This window comes from Pteropus vampyrus, unplaced genomic scaffold (genome assembly GCF_000151845.1).
Source record: "Pteropus vampyrus isolate Shadow unplaced genomic scaffold, Pvam_2.0 Scaffold195, whole genome shotgun sequence".
Taxonomy (NCBI): domain Eukaryota; kingdom Metazoa; phylum Chordata; class Mammalia; order Chiroptera; family Pteropodidae; genus Pteropus; species Pteropus vampyrus.
Window position 1 is genome coordinate 584,187 of NW_011888976.1, and position 24,048 is coordinate 608,234.

The 24,048-nt window shown below is 41.3% G+C and overlaps 1 protein-coding gene and 1 pseudogene across 6 annotated transcripts in view; one reads left to right on the forward strand and one right to left on the reverse strand.

Annotated features, from left to right (window-relative positions):
• Window positions 1-24,048, reverse strand: part of PXK (PX domain containing serine/threonine kinase like) — a 42,896-nt gene that overhangs the window by 1,510 nt on the left and 17,338 nt on the right. For 2 of the 6 annotated variants that reach the window (XM_011371766.2, XM_011371765.2), the window contains 10 exons: window positions 23,685-23,789; window positions 23,011-23,112; window positions 21,664-21,825; window positions 21,122-21,239; window positions 19,781-19,859; window positions 17,430-17,478; window positions 13,654-13,731; window positions 13,031-13,117; window positions 12,525-12,594; window positions 9,801-9,863 (listed from right to left, as the gene is read on the reverse strand). In XM_011371766.2, coding sequence (XP_011370068.1) covers window positions 9,801-9,863; window positions 12,525-12,594; window positions 13,031-13,117; window positions 13,654-13,731; window positions 17,430-17,478; window positions 19,781-19,859; window positions 21,122-21,239; window positions 21,664-21,825; window positions 23,011-23,112; window positions 23,685-23,789 — 913 coding nt within the window. Of the gene's footprint in view, window positions 1-367; window positions 5,211-9,800; window positions 9,864-12,524; window positions 12,595-13,030; window positions 13,118-13,653; window positions 13,732-17,429; window positions 17,479-19,780; window positions 19,860-21,121; window positions 21,240-21,663; window positions 21,826-23,010; window positions 23,113-23,684; window positions 23,790-24,048 lie in introns of those variants that run through there. The other 4 variants (XM_011371767.2, XM_011371768.2, XM_023537599.1 and 1 more) reach the window with 3 other exon arrangements.
• Window positions 111-229, forward strand: LOC111746618 (annotated as a pseudogene).

Sequence of the window (24,048 nt, forward strand, 5' to 3'; positions counted from 1 at the left end):
AACAAATATCACAGATCACATCAAGCTATACATAGTGACATTCTCAGCATAAAAGAGGCTCTAACTCCATTTCCAAATTTTAGTAATGGTCCCCAAAGAAAAGTTCTATCACTACGGCCATGCCATCCTGAACATGCCTGATCTCGTCTGATCTCGGAAGCTAAGCAGGGTTGGGCCTGGATAGTACTTGGATGGGAGACCACCTAGGAAGACCAGGTGCTTGTAAGTGTTGGAAGGAAGGAGGGAGGGAAGGATGGAGGGAGGGAAGGAAGAGAGAGAAAGAGAGAGAGAGAGAGAGAGAGAGAGAGAGAGGAGAGAAGAAAGAGAAAAGAAGAAAAAAGAGAAAAAGAAAGAAAGGAAAGAAAGAAAAGGAGAGGGAAAGGGAATGAAAGGGAAAGGGAAGGGAAGGGAAGGAAAGGAAGAAGGAAGAAACAAACAAAAGAAAAGTTCTATCAGCTCTTTAGCCAGGTCCCAGACAGCCCTATCTACTCCTGAGCTAGCAATTAAAGATAGACACCTGTATGCACAGAGTTGGGCTACCTGAATATCGATTAATAATAAGGGATAAACAGTTCTTTGGCTGCTCCAACACACACAATATTTGAAAGATGTGATTTAATATAAAATGACAAACCACTCAGGATTCTTGGCAAGGAATCCTTGCCAAGTGCCTGCTGGGTTATGGGCTCCCCAGGGGCATCTGTCTCAAATAATCATTTCCTATTAGGCTGCATTAAAAAATATAAAAAACTAAAAATTATTGCAATGCAAAGCAGGTGGCAAAGGGCTTTCTCTCCCCAGCAATAGCACTCTCAGGGAGGAGACTTCCTCAAGCACCCTTCCTTCCACTGTGGCCCAACCCGGGAACAGAATGGAACCACATTAACCCTACATCTTTGCTGACACATCGAGAGAGACTGGAATGCTGAGCTCTACCCCAGTGAGCAAGGAGAAGGGAACTGGACAGGTGTCTGAAACTTCCCTTAGCTTCTGGGCACACAAACATTTGGCACTTGAATTTTACAGTTTTGAATTAATAAATGACTTGTTCTCCCAGGCTGAAATAAACACTGAAAACAGAAAAAGCCCTGCTCTGAAGAACTTGCCTGTGTCACAGAGTTGTCCCACTTTCTGTTAACTTGCAGCTCTTGATACCTCTACTCATCTGCTTCTAGTCTTTCCTTCTACCCCTACATAGGGCTACGCAAGGGAGACATTCTGCTGGGTGGTCCCTCCTCTAAACTACTGAGCTGTGATGTTAACAGGTAAACATACCAATCATCACTTGAGTTTATATGAATGAGTGGTTCAGGATCACCAATAAAATACATAAGTGCATGACAAGCAATGGTTAAGGTATGATAGGTAATGGTTAAAGTCTTGTGTTTCATAGAAAACGACTTACCTTCCTCTACATCTTTACCCAAACCTAAGGCAGCTGAAATTAAAGAATCATACAGAGACACACACTCATGCACTGTAATCTCAGAATTCTCAAATAACAGTGATATAGCAATAGAAATGAACATTAAATACAGACAAATGAACAAAATGTAATTTCCGTTGGTATTATACAATAACAAATAACATGAATGAAGTTTGATTATGTTCTATGCCAGGGTGGATTGTGAGAAAATGCTCCTGGCTTTATGTTACAGGGTTACAAAGATAAAAAGGACTTTACACCTGAAATGAGTGTTGAGGTGAGAAGAGCAGGGAGAATAAGTGTGTGATATAAGCTTTCCCCTGAATGGGGTTTCTGGATAGCAACCAGTGAAATACCAGGAAGAGTGGAGATCGCCTCTGAAGGCTCTTGGAACTAAATGCAGCAGAGAGAGAGTCTGGAAGAGTGAGCAGGCACCAATACCAACCCCCTTCCACCCAAAGACCAGAAAAAGGCAGCAGAATCTGAACCTGACCTTCAGGGCCTAATATGCATCAGATAACCATCAGTGTTTCTGCCTTCCAGCTCTGTGCTTTGAACCCGGCAGAAGAGTCACTGCATTAGAGATGAGAAGACAGGCCGTGGGCTGCAATAGCACTTGTGTCCTAAAGGCAAAACACTGGCCGTCCAGAGACTGATACACCTTCAGCCTAGGATTCTGGGAAGCTAAAAATGGGTCTTGGGGGCTGAACTTGGGTATGGGTTGCCATCTCAGCACAGAACAAAACTGCTTGGCCTTCACAAGGAACCAACCCTTGACACTCTAGCCCTACTACCAGGTGCTCAAACTTAAAGGTGTAAATTCACTACCATAGAGTTTGGGAGCTGGGGATGATGTCTGGTAAATGGATCTTCATTTTCCAAGTAAAGGCTGAGATTGTTACCACTTTCAATAAATCTCTGAATGTGTTAGTGTAAATAAACACACTGTCCAAAGTGCCACAGGGTAACATGTGTCTATAAAGCAAATGGAAGGCTGAGGGCTGTGCGAAAGGCAAGGCTGCTCATCCAGGGGCACAGAGGAAGGTCACCTGATGTCTGCTCACAGAGGGCTGAATCAATCTTAAACAGCCTAATGTCCCATGAGGTCTACTTTTCCTCACTGAGCCCATGAGAACCAGGGCAGATCTCTATGTGCACAATTAGGGGAAGGGAGGTTGGAACTCAGCTCGCTAGCTCAGGGCACTCTGGGAGGGGAGTGAAGTTCCAGGAGTCAGAAGGTCAATGCTGGAGGAGGCAGGAACACAGACCCAGGGACTCAGTCTCTGAATACAAGCTCCATCTTTTTTTTTTGCTTTTTGCTTTTCCTTTTTGCCTTTTCTATGGTCCACAAGCTTCCTTGAAAGGTTCATTGGGGCTTAAGTTACAACACATTATTAACAATGGGGGGAAGGGAGGAATGTTAACAAGGGCCAAATTCAGAGTTTGCTGTTTGGCCTGTGACAAACCTGAGAACAACTGTGAAATGCCTGCGCTCCCCTACTCCTCAAATGTGAATGAGCTGCTCTCCAACAAAAGGCCTCCAAAAGCCCTTATCCTCCTTTCCTTATCCCCAGGCCGTAGACAAAACTGGACAGAGTCCATGTTAGATTGATTACTACCTGAATTCATACAGCTTTGAAAAATATTGGTCTATAACAACCCAGGATGAGGAATGCTCTAAAACAGCGTATCTACAATTATAACCAGGTCAGCCCTGATCTCTCCAATCTTACTTCCTCTTAGACAAATACCCCAAGAGCCAACTACTCTACCCTTCCCAGAATTCCATCCACCAAACCAACTGGGAGACTGGCAATCCAGCAGGGGCTCTGGAACAGGCCATCGACTATTGCAGCAAGAGCATTAACAGTTTAGTTCTAGGGGAGAAACACCTTGCCAGAAATATCCTCGCCAGCCTTGTAGAAGGGATGTCTAAGTGTCCCCTTTCCTTGGGGCCAACTTAGCAGGGGCAACCTACAGGTGTCTTGGTCCACACAAAGAGGTGGGGAGGCCACAGGGCCACCACACCAACACCAGACCTGTCAGCTACCCTCAAGAGGGAATGGAGAGCAGTGACCCCTGGAAGCAGGCAGCACGCAGTTCTTGTCAACTGCCTTTGCCTTTGCATCAAACGGATGAGGAGGCTGCACTCATGTCTCAACTCAAGAATTATTAAGGATGCTTAAAAAAGAACCATTTCTCCCTGTTGCCAGGTATAAAAGACAGTAAGTTGTCTCTCCATAACCAAGAACTCAATCGCCTAATACCCTTTCCTCTTCATCAGAATAACAAAGAACCAACATTTTCGCAGCAACAAAATGTTTTGAGATCCTAGTTTCCAAAATCAAAATATACCAAAATGCCATACAGTTGATTTGCAGGTTTTAGAGCTATATTTTAAAACCAAAATCAGGGTGAAAATGAAAATTTTGAAGGTCATGATGAAAATGAAATGAATGTAAATGAAGTCACGTGGGTGCTTTTTAAAGATGCTGTATTTCATTTAAATATTCGGATAAGGAAATCATCTCAAATCTGCTTTCCCATTTGTTAGTCATTTCAGCGATCTAGATACACTAGTTCCCATTTCACCTACAGAAAGAGAGCATCTTTAAAGTTAGAGAAATCAGTATAGCTTACTTTACCGAAAATTCACGTTCAAAATGGTGCATGCTCTACTGAAAACAGCAAAGAGAAAGAGAGAAGGGACACAAGTCATTACTCAGATTTTAGTGTCATTTAATCAAATAGTAAGAGACAGTAAAATATTAGTCTGAATCACATGCTGATTATTCTCACTGCCAAACTAGGAGATACTTAAGTTAAGCACTAAACGAACTGGTATGTAAACACGATTGTGACCCCTTCAGAACATGGCAAACATACTAATATGGTAATCAATGAGTCGCTTTCCTTGTTCTTTTTTTTTCTGTTTCTGAGCCAGTTAGATGTTATTTTTCTTTATTTACAAGCACAACACTCACTTCAAAAGACCCACGAAGGTTTTACCTCCTCTGAAAAGTGGAACGGGTACTGGGAGTATATTTAGTCCTATTACTAAATAAAGACAGTTTATCAAGAGGGGAGAAAAATTAGAACTCACCACTTTTTTCCAAGCAAGACTCCTACAGTCTAAAATGGAGACCTGTCTTTTCAAAGTTGGGAAGGGCAAGAGCACAGGGCAGGTGTCGGGTGGAGCTCCTGGGCAGGAGCATGTGGGCGCCCCTCCCCTGAAGTCTGCTGGGTCTAGAGTCTGAATCGGGCAGTGAGTGGCATTAGCTTACTTAAGGCTGTAAAACTATTTAAAAAACAAAAACAAAAACGAGGTAAACATTTCTCCTGTCTTTTTAACTGACTAAATTTCAGGCGAGATATGAAGGATAACACTTTCACTGACGGTGAATCCCAGAGTTCCTAATGAACCAATCTGCCCCACTGCCTGGATGCCTGGAAATAATCCCTTCCTCTGGGGAGAGGCCGGGACATGAGGCCCCTGTGGGACTGGTTTGGCAGACCACTCACACAGTGCAGCTCTGCGAGCATGCTGGGGATACTTCCTGCCCCATCCCCTTCCCACATCAGCTGAGGGCTCTGGGGAGGGAAGGAACTTACACACTTGGGTTTGGAGTGGGGTGGGGAGGGCTGTAGGGGACAGGAAAACAAAAACAACTCACTATTCAGGGAAGCACCGAGGGCAGACCTGTTCATCCCAAAGATGGCGATCGCTTTGTGTACATGTAGGTTTTGATCAAAATTCTTATGGCCAGAGACATTGATTTTGAACCTAAAATGGGTTTCAGACTTTGATTTGGCTAAGTAAATTCTGGAAACTCTAACATTCTAAATAACTTCATCTCTTTTTTGTGTGCCTTATTTATTCTTAACCCTCCTTCCTGTGATCGAGCTCTCAGTCACTCGGTGTCCATAAGGCTATGTTTTCCCTACTCCAGCTCCCATCCAGATATGAAACTTTTCTCTCTCTCCAGTCAGTCTTACAGACTGGTTTTCTACAAACTGCCAGCTCTCTTCAAAATTACCGCTTAAAATTATGAACTGCAAGCCGGAAGGGCTAGAATTCTTTTGCAGGGCATTCATAGCTTATACCTGATAGTATTTTTATTGCTTATAAAGCATTGCCATGTACATTATCTATCTAATAAAGACCAGGAAGATTTTTTAAAGACAGCTTTAAAGAATGGAAATTACTTACCCAAGGTCACAGCTGGAAAGTGGAGGAACTAAGTAAGACCCAAGCCTGGGGTTTCTGCCTCTACTTTCAGGGTGCTTTTCACATCAGCCAAGCACAGCCGTGAAGTGCACCCAAGAGAGCAGGCAGGCAATAAAGACTGGAAGGGTAAATGAGCAAAGACAGAGCCAGGTCTGAATCCTGGCTCTGGCGTCCCCCACTTGTGTGACCTTGGTCAAAGTCCTTTAATCCCTCTAGAGCCTCAGTTTCTTTGTAAAATGGAGCTCTACTAGAATCCATTCTCCTTGGATAGTAAGGTATCCATGAAGATTAAATGAAACAATCACAATAAAGCACTTAGAACAGTGCCTAGCACAAAATAAGTGCTCAAAATATGTTAAATGTGATTATTAAAAACAAGAATCTAGGACTTCCTGCTTACTTAGCTTTCCCAAAATACTCTTTGCAAACCCGTTTAAAAATTTTTAAAAAAACACAAAAGCAAGGCAGCAGGCCTGCCTGCTCCCAAAGGGAGGCTTGGGGAGGAATATTTGTGTGTGTGTAAATTAGGACCTTCTAAACCACTCAGCTCTATGAATTCAGAATGTAAATACTAGTTGGTGACATTTACCATGAAATATGTCAGGATAAAGAATTTTAAGGTTCTCGAAAGAGTGACCTTCTAGAGGCAGGAAACAACCTTTAGCAGGAAAAAAAAAAGGCTAGGAATATTCTGAGAAAAAAAAAAAGTTTGAGAATCTCATCCCACCTAATGAAACTGCCAGCAGACTTAGGGAAATGATAGCTCTCCCACCAATTTGAGAAGGAGCTGAAAAAGGGGCCCCAGGGCAGATAGGTACAGTAAAACAGGACAGACCCCAGCTCTTACACACATGCTGAAAAGGGCTCATGAGAATAAGATGCCTTCAATTAGAAACATGTCACTTCTGCCTCATCTTAAGAGTAGCTAAGCTTAAGACTACCCTCGGCTACCACGAATGTGCTTAAAATTAACTCTTTTCAGGAAGAAAGGCAATGCTGTCTAAATGAAGTTGCCTAAGTTAATTTATTGCTGAACAAACTGCCAAAGGGAGCATCCACAGTAGATCTAGAGTATTCTTGACGAGAAGAAAGTGTGAGATAGTCTTCTCTAACTCCCACCCTTTTGCCTTTTACAGAGGAGGTAATGAAAACCCAGACTTGGAAAGTGACTCACTCATTCAAGGTCTCCCGGTAACAGCGTACTGTGTGCGGGCACTGTTCTAACCTCGTAAGCACTGGATCCTGTTAATAACCTGACAAGGCAGGCACTGTTATCCTCATTTACAAAGAGAAAACCTGAAACCCAGGGAGGTTAAGTGTCTTGTCCAAGGTCCCAGGACTAGCATGTGGTGGCTCTCAAGTTTAGGTTCCCTGGCCCAAAGTGCAGTTCCCAAGAGCTCCCAATTGAGTTGTGTTTGAGATGGCACATTTATCAGGAATTCTTTTTTAATACGAGCCCTTGAAAATGAAAACTTTTTCTTCATTTCTTGAGAAAATTGCATTTCATCATAAAGCTGGAAGATACTCTCTTTGACTTAGTTCCCAGATAGACCATAAACTTGGCCTAGAAGTAAAGACATAAATTGGAGTAAATGTGACTCCAGCAACAAGATGGGCAGTGTGTGGAGACACAGCAGGAAAGATAAGCCCAATGAGAAGCCTGGCCTCCTGTCCTGGGAAAAAAGACCAATCTAAGCAGGGTCTGACAAGCCAGAAGTTGCAACCCCTGGGCCGAGAGTCTACCCTAACCCAGCAGAGGCCTTGAAGGCACAGCAAGCCTAAGCAACCCACCCACAAGGATATATCGAGCATCTCCCATGGGTTCAGCAGCATGAGGGCTACCATCTATTTTGTAGCTCTTGCACAGAACAGAAGTTCAAGCTGCTGCTTGTTGGTGGACTAGTTTTTAAGGTGGAGTCTCTGTTTAGGGAGGGGCACTATTACCACGGTCAGACTCCAAGGAAAGCATTTGTTTGAATTGTGTCTATCATTTTGGTGCTCCCAAGAGGTGCTGGAAATAGGACTCAACTCCAGCTGCGGCCTTATCTGTAACCCAGGGTCAAGCACAGTGTCTGGCATCCTATAGGATCTCAATAAATGCATCTTGAGTAACTAAATGAATAAACTCACTGTGGGTACCCCACTTAGGGCCTCAAATGCTAGGTTGACAGGCCAATGGCTAGTTCTCATTTTCATGAGATGCATTACAATAAATGCCCAGCAGAGGTCAGAGCACTGTCTTTGGGGCTAAGTTGATAATTTCATTAACAAAACATTAAAGGAGATAAAAGAAAGAAGGAGCCGAGAAACTCATCTCTGCTGGCATTGTGCTTGAGGCCTCACATATGTTTTCCCTTCAAATGCTTATGACTCCCCTTCAAGACAGATGTTATCAAATTCACAGCAATGACCCCCAACCGCTCCCACTCACCTCGGTTTTTCCAACATTGACTAATTACAGGATTCCGCTTTTTCTTCTCCTCTCATTCTAAAAATTACCTCATCTCATGCAAACCTGCTACTGTATGAGATAGCTCCCATTCAAATCACAGGTAAATTAGAGAAGTCACACACACACACGCGCACGCACACACACACACACACAACCTCCAATAGATTGTGAATTCCCCAAGCCATTTAAAAAATGAGAAGTGGCAGTTGATTTCCCAGGACCACATCTAATGCACATGGCGAGGTGTTCTATGCTCTATACTACTAAACAGACACCTCGTTTGTTAAAGGAGGGTTTTATGGAGACTCACTATTAATTCCCTCCAATTTCTTTAATATGTCTAAGTGGTGTGAAACCAATATCCTATCTACTAAAAAATGGCCTGATGTGATCTGGGCAGTGGATCTCCAGAAATTTCTGATCAGCCCATATAGGGCACCACTACAAAGATAAAGAAGTCTATTTTCTGTCTTGATCAATATTTGGGGGCTTTCTTGTAAAATCTACTGACAAAATCAGACAGAGAAAAGAATATCATTCCCATGACCTACTCAAAATCAGCCTTGGCCCCAGCACAGTCTGCAACAAGCTACCAGTGACTACCTTTAGCCAGCAAAGAGACACCTGCCAGCCGGAAGTAAGTTGTTCAAATTAGCCCCTTACGTGCGCTTGCTTTTTGTTGTTGTTGTTTTTTTTGGGGGGAGGGGAAGGTCAGTTAGAAGCATTTGAGAGCTGTTAGGCAATGATGCACTTGGTAGCTCTCAAGTGCCGCCTTAAGCCATAATAATGCACATGGTATTGTCAACTCATATATCAATCCCAGCCAATGACTCTCCGTTGCAACCCGTAGGCCGAGAGTCTACCCTAACCCAGCAGAGGCCTTGAGAGCAGCTGCAGCAACTCTTGCAAGCAAAGCTGACAAGCTCTGAGAGGCAGAACCAGCTCCTCTGACATCTAAAACATCTGGTTCATTTAAGTGAAAGGAGATATTGGTACCCCAGCGTGTTTTATGGGGCTTACAAAATGGTTAGGGGAGAGATATTAGTTCAAAAAGGAAAGAAAGAACGATAGCATTATAAGGTTACTCCACAGAATTAGAGATTATTTTTTAAAGTATTCCCTGAGATAAATTCTTTCTACATTTTTCAAACAAAACTCGTAGTATCTGATTTAATTCACAAAGGTGAAACAAAGGCTAGCCACAGAAAAACATTCAGATGATTAACTGCATTGCAGAACAGAACAGCACAAAGAGTTATCAGGAAATCAGAAACTCGGTGGTTATTTCACTCCCACACCTAGGCATTTCACCAGTTTTACTCTGTGACAAAACCGACATTACGGCTGGGTTCCCTGAGGAGAGAGCTCTGGCGGGACAGAGCCCCTGGGCAGCAGTGTGATTGTTTTGTTCAGCTGAGCATGAACCAAGACAAGCTCTGATCTGAGGAGCCCTGCATGAGGCTTTTCAGCAGAGAGAGCAAGCTGAAGGTAGATGGTGGTTAGTGGCCCTGAAATCAATTATTCCATTCCCTTGAAACCCGAGTCTGTAAATCTAGACCCTCAGCTCTGCCAAATAACACTGCTAATTTGCACTCCCACTGGTTCTCTGGAGAAGGCTGGCACTATCTAACCCCTGAAACACTTGAGCCAAGGTTAGAGAGAGAGAGCTATGCTATTGTGTGTCCATCACAAACCTGCTGTCGAGGGTGGAATCGGTGATGACGGGGATGTGAGAGGTGAGCTGGCCCCAGATCCTGCTAAGAGAAAACACAGAAATGTCCATGGAGACCAAAGCAGGACATTGGGAATTTGGCCCGAACTGGGCCCCACCACTGTCTGAGAATCTGCACCTGGCCTAATGTGTGGGCCTTGTGGTAAAAGGTGAGGAGGGACAGAGAATTCAGGGACTGGACCAATGACCACAGGCTTCCACACCAGGACAGGTATGCTTCTTTCTCTAGGCTGCTCCCCACAGCTTGATTTATTTAAAAACAACTTTGAGAAATCAACAGCTTACACAGTTGGCTGCAATATCACTTCCTGATCCAACTCCCATTCCTTGATAATGAATGACAATGACAGTACAGCAGTACAGGGGACAGACAGGTGCAGAGCAGTCCAGTAGAGGCTTCTCCAAAGGATATGAGAGGTGCCCACAGCATCCACCCAGCAATGCTCTGTGTAGAAGTTCCATTTTATCAGCAGGTACATTCAATTAGATAGGGTCTGCCTATTTTGTTTGTGGATTTCCTAAGCCTTTTCTTACCTAAAATTCAGTAAATACCATTTTGCTTTATTTACATTAAAACAATATGCATATTCCCATAAGTTGTGTGCTTTTTCTGGACCTAGTCATATTGTTATATTTCAAATATTTCCCAGTTCTCGGCATCTCCCCAGTGCTTTGAAATCCCCAGAATATATCCTGCTGGCCTGACATGGAGGTAGCCCAGTGGGCAGAGAGAGGTTTATACATAACCCCCTCCCCCACACGGAAGTCTGATAGAGGGGTTAACCACAGACATGCCTCTGAGAAACCACTAACTGTTTTGGGGAAGCCTCCAACTCTCACTCCACCCACTACCCACAGGACATGTTAGGCACAGCATGGACACTGAGCACAAAGAGAAATGTCCTAATTTCTCTACTTGAATACCTTTCCACTATATACAACATTCTCTCACTTCCTTGGTAAAGAGGTAGAATTTAATCTATCCTGTTTTCATACTGCTTTGTAGTGTTAATACAGATTTTAATGGGGAGAAGATTAAATTTGTCATTCCAGTGGGATCTAGCGATAATCTGTATATATCCATCAACTGCTGCTTCGCTTTCTTAAACTCTTTGAGGGCACAGCAGTATCTTAGAGTCCCTGGGATCCTATCTGGCTGCATCTGGCACAGAGCCTCACAGGCAGGAAGGCAGTTGCCTCAGGAAGGTGGGCAACGGAGAGTCAGGCTTTCTCTGCTTTATAAAGAATCAGCTGCTGGACAGAATGACTGCCTGTCAGATATGCTGGCTGGAGACATGAGTCTCAGCCTAATTATGACAATGACTGGCCCATGTCAATCCTATCAACCATGGAGAGGATAGACTTCCAACTCTGAAACTACCCACCAGCCACAACGTCCTCCAGCCTTCTCTTCTCCCCGCCTCATCTGAGGAGCTTTCCTTGATTCTCACTAGGACCTTCACGGTCTGGGGCTTCCCTTCCCTCTCTTCCCTTCTAGCTCCCCCTGAACCCTTCTCTAGCTTGGACTATGCACGTAGTAGTGTCAGCATGATTCTCGCCCCCTTCCTAGAGTCTATGATTTTCTCCCATGCCAAGTTTTCCAATTTCCAGATCCACCCACACCACCTGCATTCTCTGGCTGCATTTAGTCCAGCCATTGGGTCTTATGCGTCACTCACTGTTTCTCCTCATACCCCTAGCAGATGTCCTCCTCCCTGACTTCACTGAGAAGACCAGAGAAGGCATGAACTGTGAACATCCTCAACTTCCTCCCTTCCTTCTGCTTTTAAACATTTCTACCTCTTCACCTGCCCCTCAGGGCTCCTGCATCCAGGAAGAGAAGGCTGAGACTGACAGTTGGGCTCTTGATACTAAGCTGCTGGCCTTCTAGCACCTTCATCCCATCAATCTCTCTTTTGCATCTTAGGCTTCTCCCTCTCTGCTAGGTCCTTTTTCTACTTAAAAGTATACGCAGCTATTCCTCAGCCTAAAAAAACCTCCCCTTCCCTTGTCCTTCCAGGTCTAAGCCAAAGCTTCCTGGGTTAGAATGAAACCTCCCTTCCTCTGTGTAGAACTCTACTTCCCAGATTCATAAGGTAAAAGAAACAGAATGATCCCAAAGGATCATTCAATCTGGCCCTGATTTCCAAAGATGGGGACATCGAAGCCCAAAGGCAACAGGGCTGGGTGAGGGGCAGCTCTGACTGGTAGTGATGACTTCCAACTCAGGACAGTGCTCTCCATACCATCTCGGTCCTTCTGGAATGATGCTTTTTGCCATCCCCACACACTACTGAGTCCTTTCCTTAACACAGGAGGGCACATTCTCCTACCACATGGTGACTGGAGCAGAGGACATGATTTAAGGTTGCTTCTATTTGTGCAGGCTCCACTGAAAAACAGTGGGCCTTGCATTTTAAGTTGTGTTGGCTTTTCTTCCATGGATATCACTCATCTTTGGTTGATGGAGTTTTACCATCAGTGAAGAGGCTGAGTAACCCGACAACCTCTGCGGTCCTGTGAGCCAATGAATGCTGCCGTAAATACTTCATTATGACGGAATTAATTTGTTTTCTATATTCATTACCACACTCTAGCCACCAGAACCCAAGACCGCTTGACCAACTACAGATTCCTGGTCTTGATCTTTGCATGCTGGGCTCTGCTACAATCTATAACCAGTTACCTGAATTATTGGAGTTGCTATATTTTGCTGAATGCTCTTCATTATTTTCAATAGCAGATCGTTTTGACTTCTTTAAAAATAAAAAGAGAGAGGGGGTAAAAGCAAAGAATAATCACACTGAAGCTGAGAGTTAGAATAAAAATATTTTCTAGGCACACAGTTAAACTCTACATACAAGGTCATATTTGGCTTCATAATTAATACAGTGAAAAAAATCATAAGCCAAAAACAAAGGGGAAAATAAAACCAAGAATGCTGACTATTATCTCAGGTTAATCACTCCTCCCAATTACATTAGGCTATAATCAGCCCAGAAAGCCAGGAAACATTTTTCCGCTCTCTTTTAAAAGCTGCAAACCAGCCATCTGGAAATAGTTTTAGTTTTCAAGAAGATATAGCACAAAATCTGTCATTAACTAAATGCACATCATTAACCTAAACTTTCTTTACATGTAAACTAGAACTTTTCTTCACACAGAGAGAATTCAGAGAGACACCAGGCTTACCTTTCGAGCTAAAATCTTTCTCTTTTTTCTTTCTTCTTCAGATCCATGGTGAGATTGAGCTCTTGTCAGTCTTCGATGCTGGTGAATCTATAAGAGACCACAATTCACCACAAATGTAAGTGTATTCTACACTAATAAAAATCTCTAACATGTTTTTCCAAATTAAATTATTTGGGTGAAAAACCTTTCCCTGTTCAGCCTGTCTGCCTCCAAGCTCGGGTCTGGGTATCTGGGAGAAGAGTATCCCAAAACGTAAATACCTTTCTCGCTTCCCCCAGTTCCTTCCTGCCTCCCTGTTTCACAGAAGATGAGTATGGTCCCCAGCACCTTTAGAGCACACACAGACCATGTGTGCCCCACCACTATCTAACCTACTCCAATTATAAACAATGACCACCCTTTATAAACCTGTAAGTTTCCCCCACAAGCTGAGCTACTTGAGAGCAGGACTGTGAAGTATTCAGCTGTCTTGCAGCACAGAGCCTGGAGCCTGGTTCAGAGCAAGTATGCAAGAAATGCTTATGGAATAAACAATCAGTTAAAAGTAAGTCATTGTGAATCCTGAGCAGCTGATGGGGACACTTAAAAGATCAAAGGGTAATGAGGAACTATTTACAATTTACCTGTTTCTGTTCTTCAATTAGTCTCTTTTCTATACATTCTTTGGCAATTCTTAATGCCTCTTTTAACTTGGTGGGAATCTGAAAGAAGAGAAAGTACACACTCTATTGAATAAAATGACTGGCGAGTCTCCCAAATCTTGGTTTTAATGTAGGAGCAGTTGGTTATCAAGAAGTAGGGCATCTGGAATTAAATCAGTTACAAGCTGTGCACTTGAATCTTGTCCTGGCCATTTTTGGTAATCCCAGCACACTCAGCTCATTAGCATTTTTTTTTTTTATCAATGAATATATAGAACTAACACATAAATAAATATGATATGTGTTTCAAGTATTTCAAGTAATTCTCAAAGGACCCCAAATTAACAAAAGAATCTTGAAAAAAAAAAAAAGATCAAAATTGGAGGCCTCACACTTCCTGATTTCAAAACATATTACAAAGCTACAGTAATCAAAACAGTGTGATACTAGCATAAAGAAAGACACGTAGATTGATGGAACAGAATAGAGAGCCTAGAAATAAACCCTCATGTATATGGTCAAATGATCTTTAACAAGAGTGGAAAAGGACAGTTTCTTCAATAAATAGTGCTGGGAAAATTGGATACCTACATGAAAAAGAATGAATTTGAACCCCTTCCTTACACAATATGTTAAAATTAACTCAAAATTGGATTGAAGGGCTTTCAGTCAAGATGGCGGAGTAGGAAAATGCTGTGCTCGCCTCCTCCCAGGACCACTTCAAAATTACAACTAAACTACAGAACCATCATTGAGAATCGCCTGAAGTCTAGCTGAACAGAACTCCTATAACTAATGATATACGAAAGAAGCCACGTCAAGACTGCAAAACCAACAAAAATACCCTAGAAATTAACCATTTAAATGACCATTAGTAGGAATAAGGGACTGAAAAAAAAAATTGGGTTGAAGACTTAAACCAAAGATCTAAAACAATAACACTCCTAGAAGAAAGCATAAGGGAAAAGCTTCATGATGTTAGATTTGGCAATGATTTCTTCGGTAGAACACCAAAAGCTCAGGCATCAAAAGCTAAAACAGACAAATAGGACCACATCAGACTTAAAACTTCTGCACAACAAAGGAAACAACCAACAAAAGGCAACCTATGGAATGGGAGAAAATAATTGGATATCATATATCTGATAAGGGATTAATATCCAAAATATATAAAGAACTCCTACAACAACAAAACCAGAAGTTACCAAATAAAAAATGGACTTGTCACAACAATAAAGCTGAAAAAAAAGGGACAGAAAATCAAAGGAAAAAAATTGGCAAAGGACCTGAATAGACATTCCTCCAAAGAAGATATACAAATGGTCAACAAGTATATGAAAAGATGACCAACATCTGTAATCATTGGAGAAATACAAATCAAAACCACGATGAGATATCACCTCACACACATTAGAATGGTCAAGTCACTACTGAAAAAACAGAAAACGAGTGTTGGCGATGATGTCAAAAAACTGGAAGCCTGGTCAACTAATGGTGGTAATGTAAAATGATGCAGCTGCTATGAAAAATAGTATGGAAGTTCCTCAAAAAATCTAAAAATAGAATTACCATATGATCTAGCAATCCCACCTGTGGGTACATATCCCAAAGGATCGAAGCACACCCCATGTTCACTGCAGCATTATTCACAATAGTCACGAGGTGGAAAAGCCCAAATGTTTATCAACAGATAAGTGGATAAAAAAAAAAGTGTCGTAATACACACAATGGAATATTATTCAGCCTTAAAAAAGGAAATTTTGTCACATGCTCTAATATGGATAAAACTTGAGGACATTACACTGAGTGGAATAAGCCAGTCACAAAAGATAAATACTGTATGATTCCACTTATATGAGATATCTTGAGTAGTCAAAATCATGAAAGCAGAGAGTAGAACTGTGTTTGCCAAGGGCTGGGAGGGTGGGGAAATGGGGAGTTATCATCCAGTGGGTCGAGAGGTTCAGTTTGCAAGATGAAAAAGTTCTAGAGATCTGCTACACAAGTGAGAATATATTTAACACTACTGAACTGCACACTCAAAAATGGTTAAGAGGACAAATTCTACAATGTTTTTTATCATAATTAAAAATCAAAAAATATATAAAGTTTATTGGAACACATGCACAAATTCAAATAATTATAACTTCAGAGGGATATTCTCTGTTAAACATTTACTTTCTGAATTTCACAAGATTAAGCTTTTTCCTGTTGAAAGATACTCTTAATAGCCTGGTATGTTTCTAAGCTTATCATTTTTTAATTTCTTAGTTTTTCAAACTATGAGGAGCTCTGGCCTAGAAAACAGACACCCAGATTATGTTGAACTCTTTGTCTCTAATATTCTTTAAAAAATATAAACTTAAAAAAAGTTTTGAGTAGGTAATACACTCATCTGCTTTAAAATTCAAAAGCTGTAAAAGGGTACATACACAGTAAAAAGTCTCCCACCTAGTTCCCCTCCTTGGAGGCAACCAATGTCACCAGTTTCCTGTGTATCTTTCCAGAAAGAAAATGCGTAAACAAGAAATTAACACTGGCTTTTAAAATCATACTGTCTTTGTTGCACAGACTCTCTGGCTTGGGGGAAGAGTAAAGTCTGATAACAACCCTTGGGGTAGACTATCAGGGGACACAGCATATTTATTTACAAGGCTACATACATTTCCTGAGGAGTTTCAGTGAAAAAGAGGTGAATTTAAATGTTTTTCTTTTCCGCTTGAGATCCAAATAAACTATTATTGTCAGAATCCCTCTAACTGGCAAAAAAAAAGGACAGAGGAAAGTGTATCTGACACCTACACAATCTTCTGACCCCACCTTCTTTTTGGTTTTCTTCTTTTTTGTTTTTTTCCTAAATTTAATTTCATCATAAGAGTATTACATACTCTTTGGAAGTATAAAGAGGGGAAAGACATCTACCCTTCATTCTACTACCCAAAACAACACTAACAGTGAGTCCTTTGGAGAGCCAGGCCCTAACCAGGCATTAATGTAGATTATCTCAGCTGTCAAATGACAATAGACAGGTGTTACTCACCAACCCCACACATGGAGTAAACATAGACCCAAAGATTAGGTACTTGCCCATAGCTCGGTGGCTCTCAAATGGGGGTGATTTTGCCCCCTCTCCTCTTTAGGGGACATCTGGCAATGTCTGGAGGCATTTTTGTTGTCATGATGAATGGGGTTGAGGGAGAGTACTAATCACATCCAGTGGGTACAGGCGAGGGATGCTTCCTAACATCCCACAATGCATAGGACAGGTCCCACAACACAGAATTGTCTGACCCAAAATGACAAATGCTGTGGCTAAGAAACTTTGCCTTAGATAAATGGCTGGCATCAAAAAAGCAAAGTAAGGCATCAAACTGGTGTTTTTGGGTTCCAAAGCTCTGCTCTTTCCACAATACCACAGAGCACTGCTATTTCCCAGGATACTTCCTTCAAGTCTTCCTTCTAGACAGATTTTTTTTTTTTTACAGACTATTTTATATCCTGCTTTTCCCTCCTTAGCCCGAATAATAATCATTTTCCATGCTACTGCAATGTCTTTATAAATTTCATTTTTATGATAAAAATATTTTATCAACTAGATGTACTATGAATATTAAACTATTCCCTAACTGTAGGATATTTAGATTGTTTTTAAATTTTCCTTATTATAAATACTAGACCTTCTTATTTTTGATTTAAAAAGTGCCAACTTTCTAAGTAAACTGACGTCATAAACCAAAAAATGATAAAATTTGCTTTACCTTAAACTGTGGCTTTTCAGAAGTGGTTAGTAAAACATCACTGAATAATCTGTAAAGAAAAGAAAAAAAAAATCTTTCTTAAAACAGGTGCACTCTCAGAACACAATCAAAGCAAATTGAGACATCTTTAGCCCATGAAGTCCCCACCATATCCCCCAGACCTGGCCCAATTTACCATTTCATGTTTATCAACACACTCAAAAAAGTTTATGACCTAGAATGACCTTGGGAAAAACCCCCACTCCAGTTACCAGAGGGACTGGGTCAGCTGTGTACTGGAGGTTATTTCCCCATTGAGGGGCAAAAGTGCTCTCATGCTATGCAGTAAATTAATTCATACTTTTAAAAAATGATTTTTACAAACTATTATTTATTATATTATCATTTACGTTATATTGCAAATAATATATGCAGTAGATATTTCTAAATAGAATAATTGTTTTTACATTTTTTCTTTTTTTTTTTTTTTTTGCCCCAGAGGAGCATAAAATTTATTCTAGACTAGAGCTCAATAAAATAAAAATGTATAAGTAAGTAGAAAGGAATTGTTCTGATTGGAATCTAATGAGAAAATAATTTTCTTCTAAGAAAAGTTGTGCTTCTCATGCTCTCCGAAAAAGAAATAGCAGCTGTTAGAGTATATCAATTCTCTCTTTAAAATCATGTTATTAAAAACAATAATATGAGGAATACTTGACTGTTTAGGCTAAAACAGGTCAGACAGTTTAGATGGCTATTTGGGCAATGTCTGAAAGGCTCTAAGTGAGTCTTTCCTTGAACAGTCCTCATTTTTATAAATTAAGAACTATGTTACAAGATGAAATGGCAGGGTTAACTCTTCCCCACAGAGCTCTCTGGTTGGCTCTGGAGGTGGAGACATCACTGTCCCCTCCAAGGCCACGGGTCCATTTACTTCCGGACAACACATTTTAACTGAACACAGTTCACACCTCTCCAAGTGTTCTTCTCAAGGCTGAAGCCTACAAGGTGGAAAGACTTTGTGAAGAAAGAATATTTGGACTCACTTTAGGACTGGAACACTGGGAAAAAAATGTAAGAGCTCTGGAGCAGGGGGAGCAAATCAACATTCCCTAACTACAAATGCATTCTGTTCTAAAAGTCCGTGTGCAAATTATTTTGTTTCCCTAACTGGATCTATTTTCCCATGTTCACATTATTATTAACAGTAGCTGATTTGAAAAGAGACACACCAGTGTCAGTCGCACATTTGAAAGTCATGTCCATGGGGCAGGCGCTTGGGCTGCTTGCTCTGTTCATCAAAACCTCCCCAGGGCCTAGGATGACACCTGAGCTATAGCAGAAGCTAAAGTTATGGCTACTTCCTCTGGACTCCGGCTGCATGCACCTCAAGCTGTCTGCCTGTTTCCCCAGTATATTTGTTTACAACAAGCTGGTACAGACCAAGGACTGGGTATATTGCATGGCACCTGATGCTCACAAAATAAGCTGAATCAATATTAATCATAACTGACATTTAATAAGCAGTTATTAAGTACCAGGCACTGTACTAGGAATCACCTCATCAAATCCTCCCAACAACCCACTGACGTGGGGACTATCATTATCCCCATTGCACAGATGAGGAAACTCAGCTTCCAGAGGTTAGGAAACTTGCCCAAGGTCACCCAGGCAGAAGTGGGGAAGTTGGGCCCACCCCCAGGTCTGTCTAACCTCAGAAACACCCTTCTTAACCACGCTGTTGCCTCTCCATGAAAGGATGGAAAACCTAAAGGAAAGGCCCCAAAGCACAATTTCAACCTATTCTTGGTTACCTATTCATAACTCTGTTTAAGAGAGAATGTCTTCTGAGCTCTACGTCTCTAGCGCAATGCCTGGTACATGTTAGATTTTAATAAATGTTACCCAGCAAGTAAATGAATAAACAAGTACATGGGAGGCCAGAAATACATTGTCTTTCTCCTGCAGGGCAGACCCTCCAAGAAGACCAATGACTCACGAACCAGCCACCGCTGTGGCCCAATGAGTGCATTAAAACAGGGTCATCAAGGACAGCCACTTGAGATGGCCCTATTCCAGTATTTCCTAAGCAGGTGACGGGGAAGCGGAGCGCTGTCACATGTACGCATACACAATGCTAACATTGACAGAGAGAGACACACGTGAAAATAAGATTGAGATTAAAGGAAAACAATCAGACTAAGGTAGCAGAGAGGTCATGATATCATGCTGCAGGTGACTGTCAGCAAACAGGTCACTTTCATTCTGCAAGGACTGCAACTGAATCTTTACTATGGTACCAGGCACTTGGGTTAGTGGTTGGTGTTCGACACAGTAATGAAGATTACAACCAAAGCATATGATTGACTTACGGCATCTGCAAGAGCTGGGAGACGGTAGGCATACCATTTTTACAGGCTTCACAAGACAGCGTAGACTCCAACACGGCCACTTGAAATGAACAGATATACATTTTAGTTCCACAGAACACGCTGGCAAATCCACTTGATGATGAAAAGTTTGACACCGCTTTGCAACAACTGTCTGCAGGCTGATCAGGACAGTGTCAAAACTCTTCACGCACAGACAGATGGCATACGTGAGGAGGGGGAAGGCTGGCAACGCCAATGGTACTGATGACTCAAACTGAATGGCTTAAAAACCACATGCTAACAGAAAGCTAAATATATTTCAAAGATAATTGGAGGAAGGATTCAAGATATCATTCACAAAAGTGTTTGCTCTCTTAAAAGAGAAGTAAACACTAAACAGAAGTAAAATTCTTGAACCCAAAAGACATTTTGCTGCTTGCCTTCTTTTAATCAAAAGCAGCATGCGAAATGCCAATTGTTGATACTTCATCTTCCAACACCTTGGGTGATATAAACGAAAGCAGCCAGATTTTTCTACTCACAGGTCACTGTTCAGTTTCAGCTGTTCAAACTGAACACAAAGTAGTCTCAGGGCCTGCTCTCTCGAACTACCTCACTTAACACTAAACTAGCACTCAGTGGAGGGCTGACTTGCATACTTTGATGGCACAGTGGTCAAAGTGCTACCCTCTCTATGCTCTAGCAGTACGTTCTGAGCTGGCTGTGGAGGAGATAAAGGGGTCCCTAACTAGTGTGTATCAGTTCCTACAGCCCTTCTTCCAAACAGTGCCTCCCACCACTTTTCCTGTTCTCTTCAGCCCCCTCAGGTAATTCTGGGAGAGCTCTTGGATCCAATTTACTGGGCATCTACATTTCTGCCTGCCTTTCCTAGCTCTGGGCCTACTAGGCAACAACCTCCCAGGTATCCCGCCCATGGCTCCCCTGTTCCTTGCAAGTCTCACTCCAGCCTTGTTCTGACTCCTGACATCTGCCCAAGTCCTAAGGACTGGCTTCAAATTGCCTGATCCTGGTTCTTGTTTCTGTATCAGACTCAGTCCGGCCATACTTCACTTTAAATCCTCCTGCTTCCAAAATTCCAATGCACATTACGAAATATCTCCTATTTCATACAGCCTGACAAATGTACTACACTAAATGTTCAGTGTAGTACATTTCAGTAAGTTACTCAAATCTTTTTTATTGGATACTTTTAAACTGGATAAGAATTTCTAGCTGTGGAGCATGACAACATCCTCTGGATCTTTCCTGGACTCTAGAAAGGAAGTGAGTAGCTCTGCAGACTACCAAGACTCTGAAAACACCCCCAAACCTCATACTGACCCACAGCCATAGACGGCGAAGGAGGGAAGGAGTCTACGGGCACCGAGTCTGGAGGTCGTCCGTAAGTCATTTCATACAGTAAGTGGCCAAAGCAGTGGACATCCACACTTTCCAATGTCTGTGGAAGAAAAGGGAAGAGAGGCATGTTCCTCTTTCAGTTTGGCTTTGTGAATTCCAGTGCTCCTTCTCTAGGCTTTCACTGAGAAATGAGGCCCAGGGTGACCTCACTCATAATTGGTAATGAAAACACAACTCCAAAGCCTTTGAAAAAAGCACAAGGCATTGCTCTAACCAAAGGTGTTGGTCCTGCCCTCCGTGGTTTTCCAATCAGTGATTCTATGCCTCTCCTTGTCTCATCTATCATATCGGCTTAGCCTCTTGGAGATACAGCAATACTCTGCGAGAAACAAGGCATGGTCTACCCCAACTGTATCTTTCACTGCTGAGGGCATATTTCTTACATGGGCAGACCATGAGTCTGGCCATGGGGATAATTTATATTTCATAATGAACCTGCTGTTTCATTACTTTCAGCAACTTACATTGATTTTCCTGAATTGTGAGAAATAAGATCGGTAGAAGGAAGGAAGGCCCAACAAGGAATTCTCAAGGTCTAGCAGCCGGCAAGTGTCCCCATCTAGCATCACATTGGAGGCGTGAAGATGCCCATAAGGGAATCCCTTGTCATGCAGAAACTTTAGTACCTATTAAAAATATATATATATGTTACATTCTCCCCTAACTCATTCAGATATGTCTTTATTTTTTAAGTCAATATATTTTAAAATAAAACCAAACAGGTCACTGAGATTTCCAAAAATTGCCACCCCCATCCATTTTTCTGGAAAAGAGACTGATGCTGAACGCTTTCCAGCTGTGAGACACAATGCCAAGCTCTCTCATTTCCAAAGAAGAAAGAAGAAGCCTGCGTCTTCCTGGAGTTAATAGCTTTATGCCAAAAGGCTCTACTTTAAGTACTTTCTGATCTCAAAAGGCCAAGCCCTCTTCAGGACAAAATCTTGATCCTCCTGCACAGAGAAGCAAGGTTATCATGTCAGTGCTTCGGTCAGTTATTCAGGAAAAGGGGTTGAGCTGAAAATATCTCTAACCCAGTCTCACCTCAGAATATATCTGGCTGTTCATTAATGAAAAAAATATGATAGGATCCCACAAAAAGAAGCAAACTTTTCAGCTGCCATTTAATAAACAGTGGCTCACCGGTAATATAAGTTCCCAGGGCAACCCATTGAGGACTGGAAGAAAATTGTACAACTTCTCTTTCTATTTATTTTGTTTTTAATCTCATTCTTAACTTATAAGTATATAAGTTAAGTGAAAGACACAACTTTAAAACTGACTTATAAGTGTTTAAGAATGAGATTAGTATATAAAATATTAGTAGTACATGTATATTATAGTTAAATATATATATTAGGGAGGTTATGCTTCAATTGTTTTCACTGATAGGATTGCACAATCCAAAAAGTTTGGAGAAAACTGTTCTAGAGAGTGTTATGGGAAAGGCTTTTCATACCAATCACACTTCTGTAAGGGAGCCATATGGTTATGTATATGCTATAACAAACTAAAGAATCTTGGCATAAAGATAAAAATCAACCGAAAATAACACAAAAGTTGGTATCCACACAATTAAGTTCTTAAAAAATCAGACACTAAATTCCAACATCCAAACTTTTTGGAATTTTGTAGCTCTAAATTAATCTTAGTCTCAAATATTTGCTTTTTGGGATAAAATATAATACCATCAGTTTATAAGTAATTGGACAACCTAAACTATTTTAGATATTGCCTAAGAACTTTCTCAAAAGAATATTAGAATGCTAAGTAAAATTCTAAAGCAACTTAAACAAAAATTAAATACTACTTACCTCTAATATTTGCCGTCCATATGTTTTTATTTGCTGGAGTTCAAGGCCTTGAATCTTCTTAGGGTTGCAATACTTTTTTAGGAACGGGTCTTTCGGTTTTGACTTTGGAAAAGAACAAAGAGCACATAAGACAGCAGCAGAAGGGTCGACATCTGCACACAGGCTCCCCAACAGGAAGGACCTACAGAGGCTAGGGGACACCAAACTGGAGTGGGTTTTTAAAATACAACAGTCAGTATAGTTGGAAGAAAGAGGCTGAGCTAGGTTTCATCCCTTCTCTAGTACAGTGAAGCTGTGCTTGGTCATGACCTTAGCTGACCCCAAAGTCTTGAATACTGGTAGAATTTTTCACTATTATTATGTAAAAAAAAAAAAAAAATCCAACTTTGAGATAGTTCAGTATTGCTTTGTTAAATGAAGGCACAACTTTAAAACTGACCTACAATGCAATGGACATAATTATTAAATGTTTAGCCTTCCCTCATGTGGGGAAAGAAATGATCATTAACCAAACTGGATAGTTTTTATTATTAAAATCAAAATAAATTCCAAGTAAAATCAAAATGAAAATGAAATCCTCCTGGCCTAGCTTCTGGAACCCCAGTATCAAGTATCCATAACAGGTTCTAAAGGGACTTGAGAACTTCTTTATGACCATAAACTTGCACAAGTACCTTGTAGATCAGGTCCTTCAAAGTTCCTTTTTCATTAAACATCCTAATTAGCAATGCTGAGGATTCATTAGCTGTGGCAAAGGTAACCCGATAAATATTAGGGTGCTGCCAAAACAAAAAAAAAAAGAAATTCACGTCTATTTGCATCAGCATCTAGGTCCTTTTACATCCAAGATCTGGTTATGCAGGGTCAAGTACCATCTAAATTGTTTAGTTGCATACAAATGTGAGGATATTCTCTGAATACATGGCATTTTCAAGTTATTAGACGACCAACTTGTACCTCATTCTTTATATTAGAGAAAGAACATAAACAATACTGACAAAGCGAATAACTGACAATGTAAGCTTTACATGGGAAGGT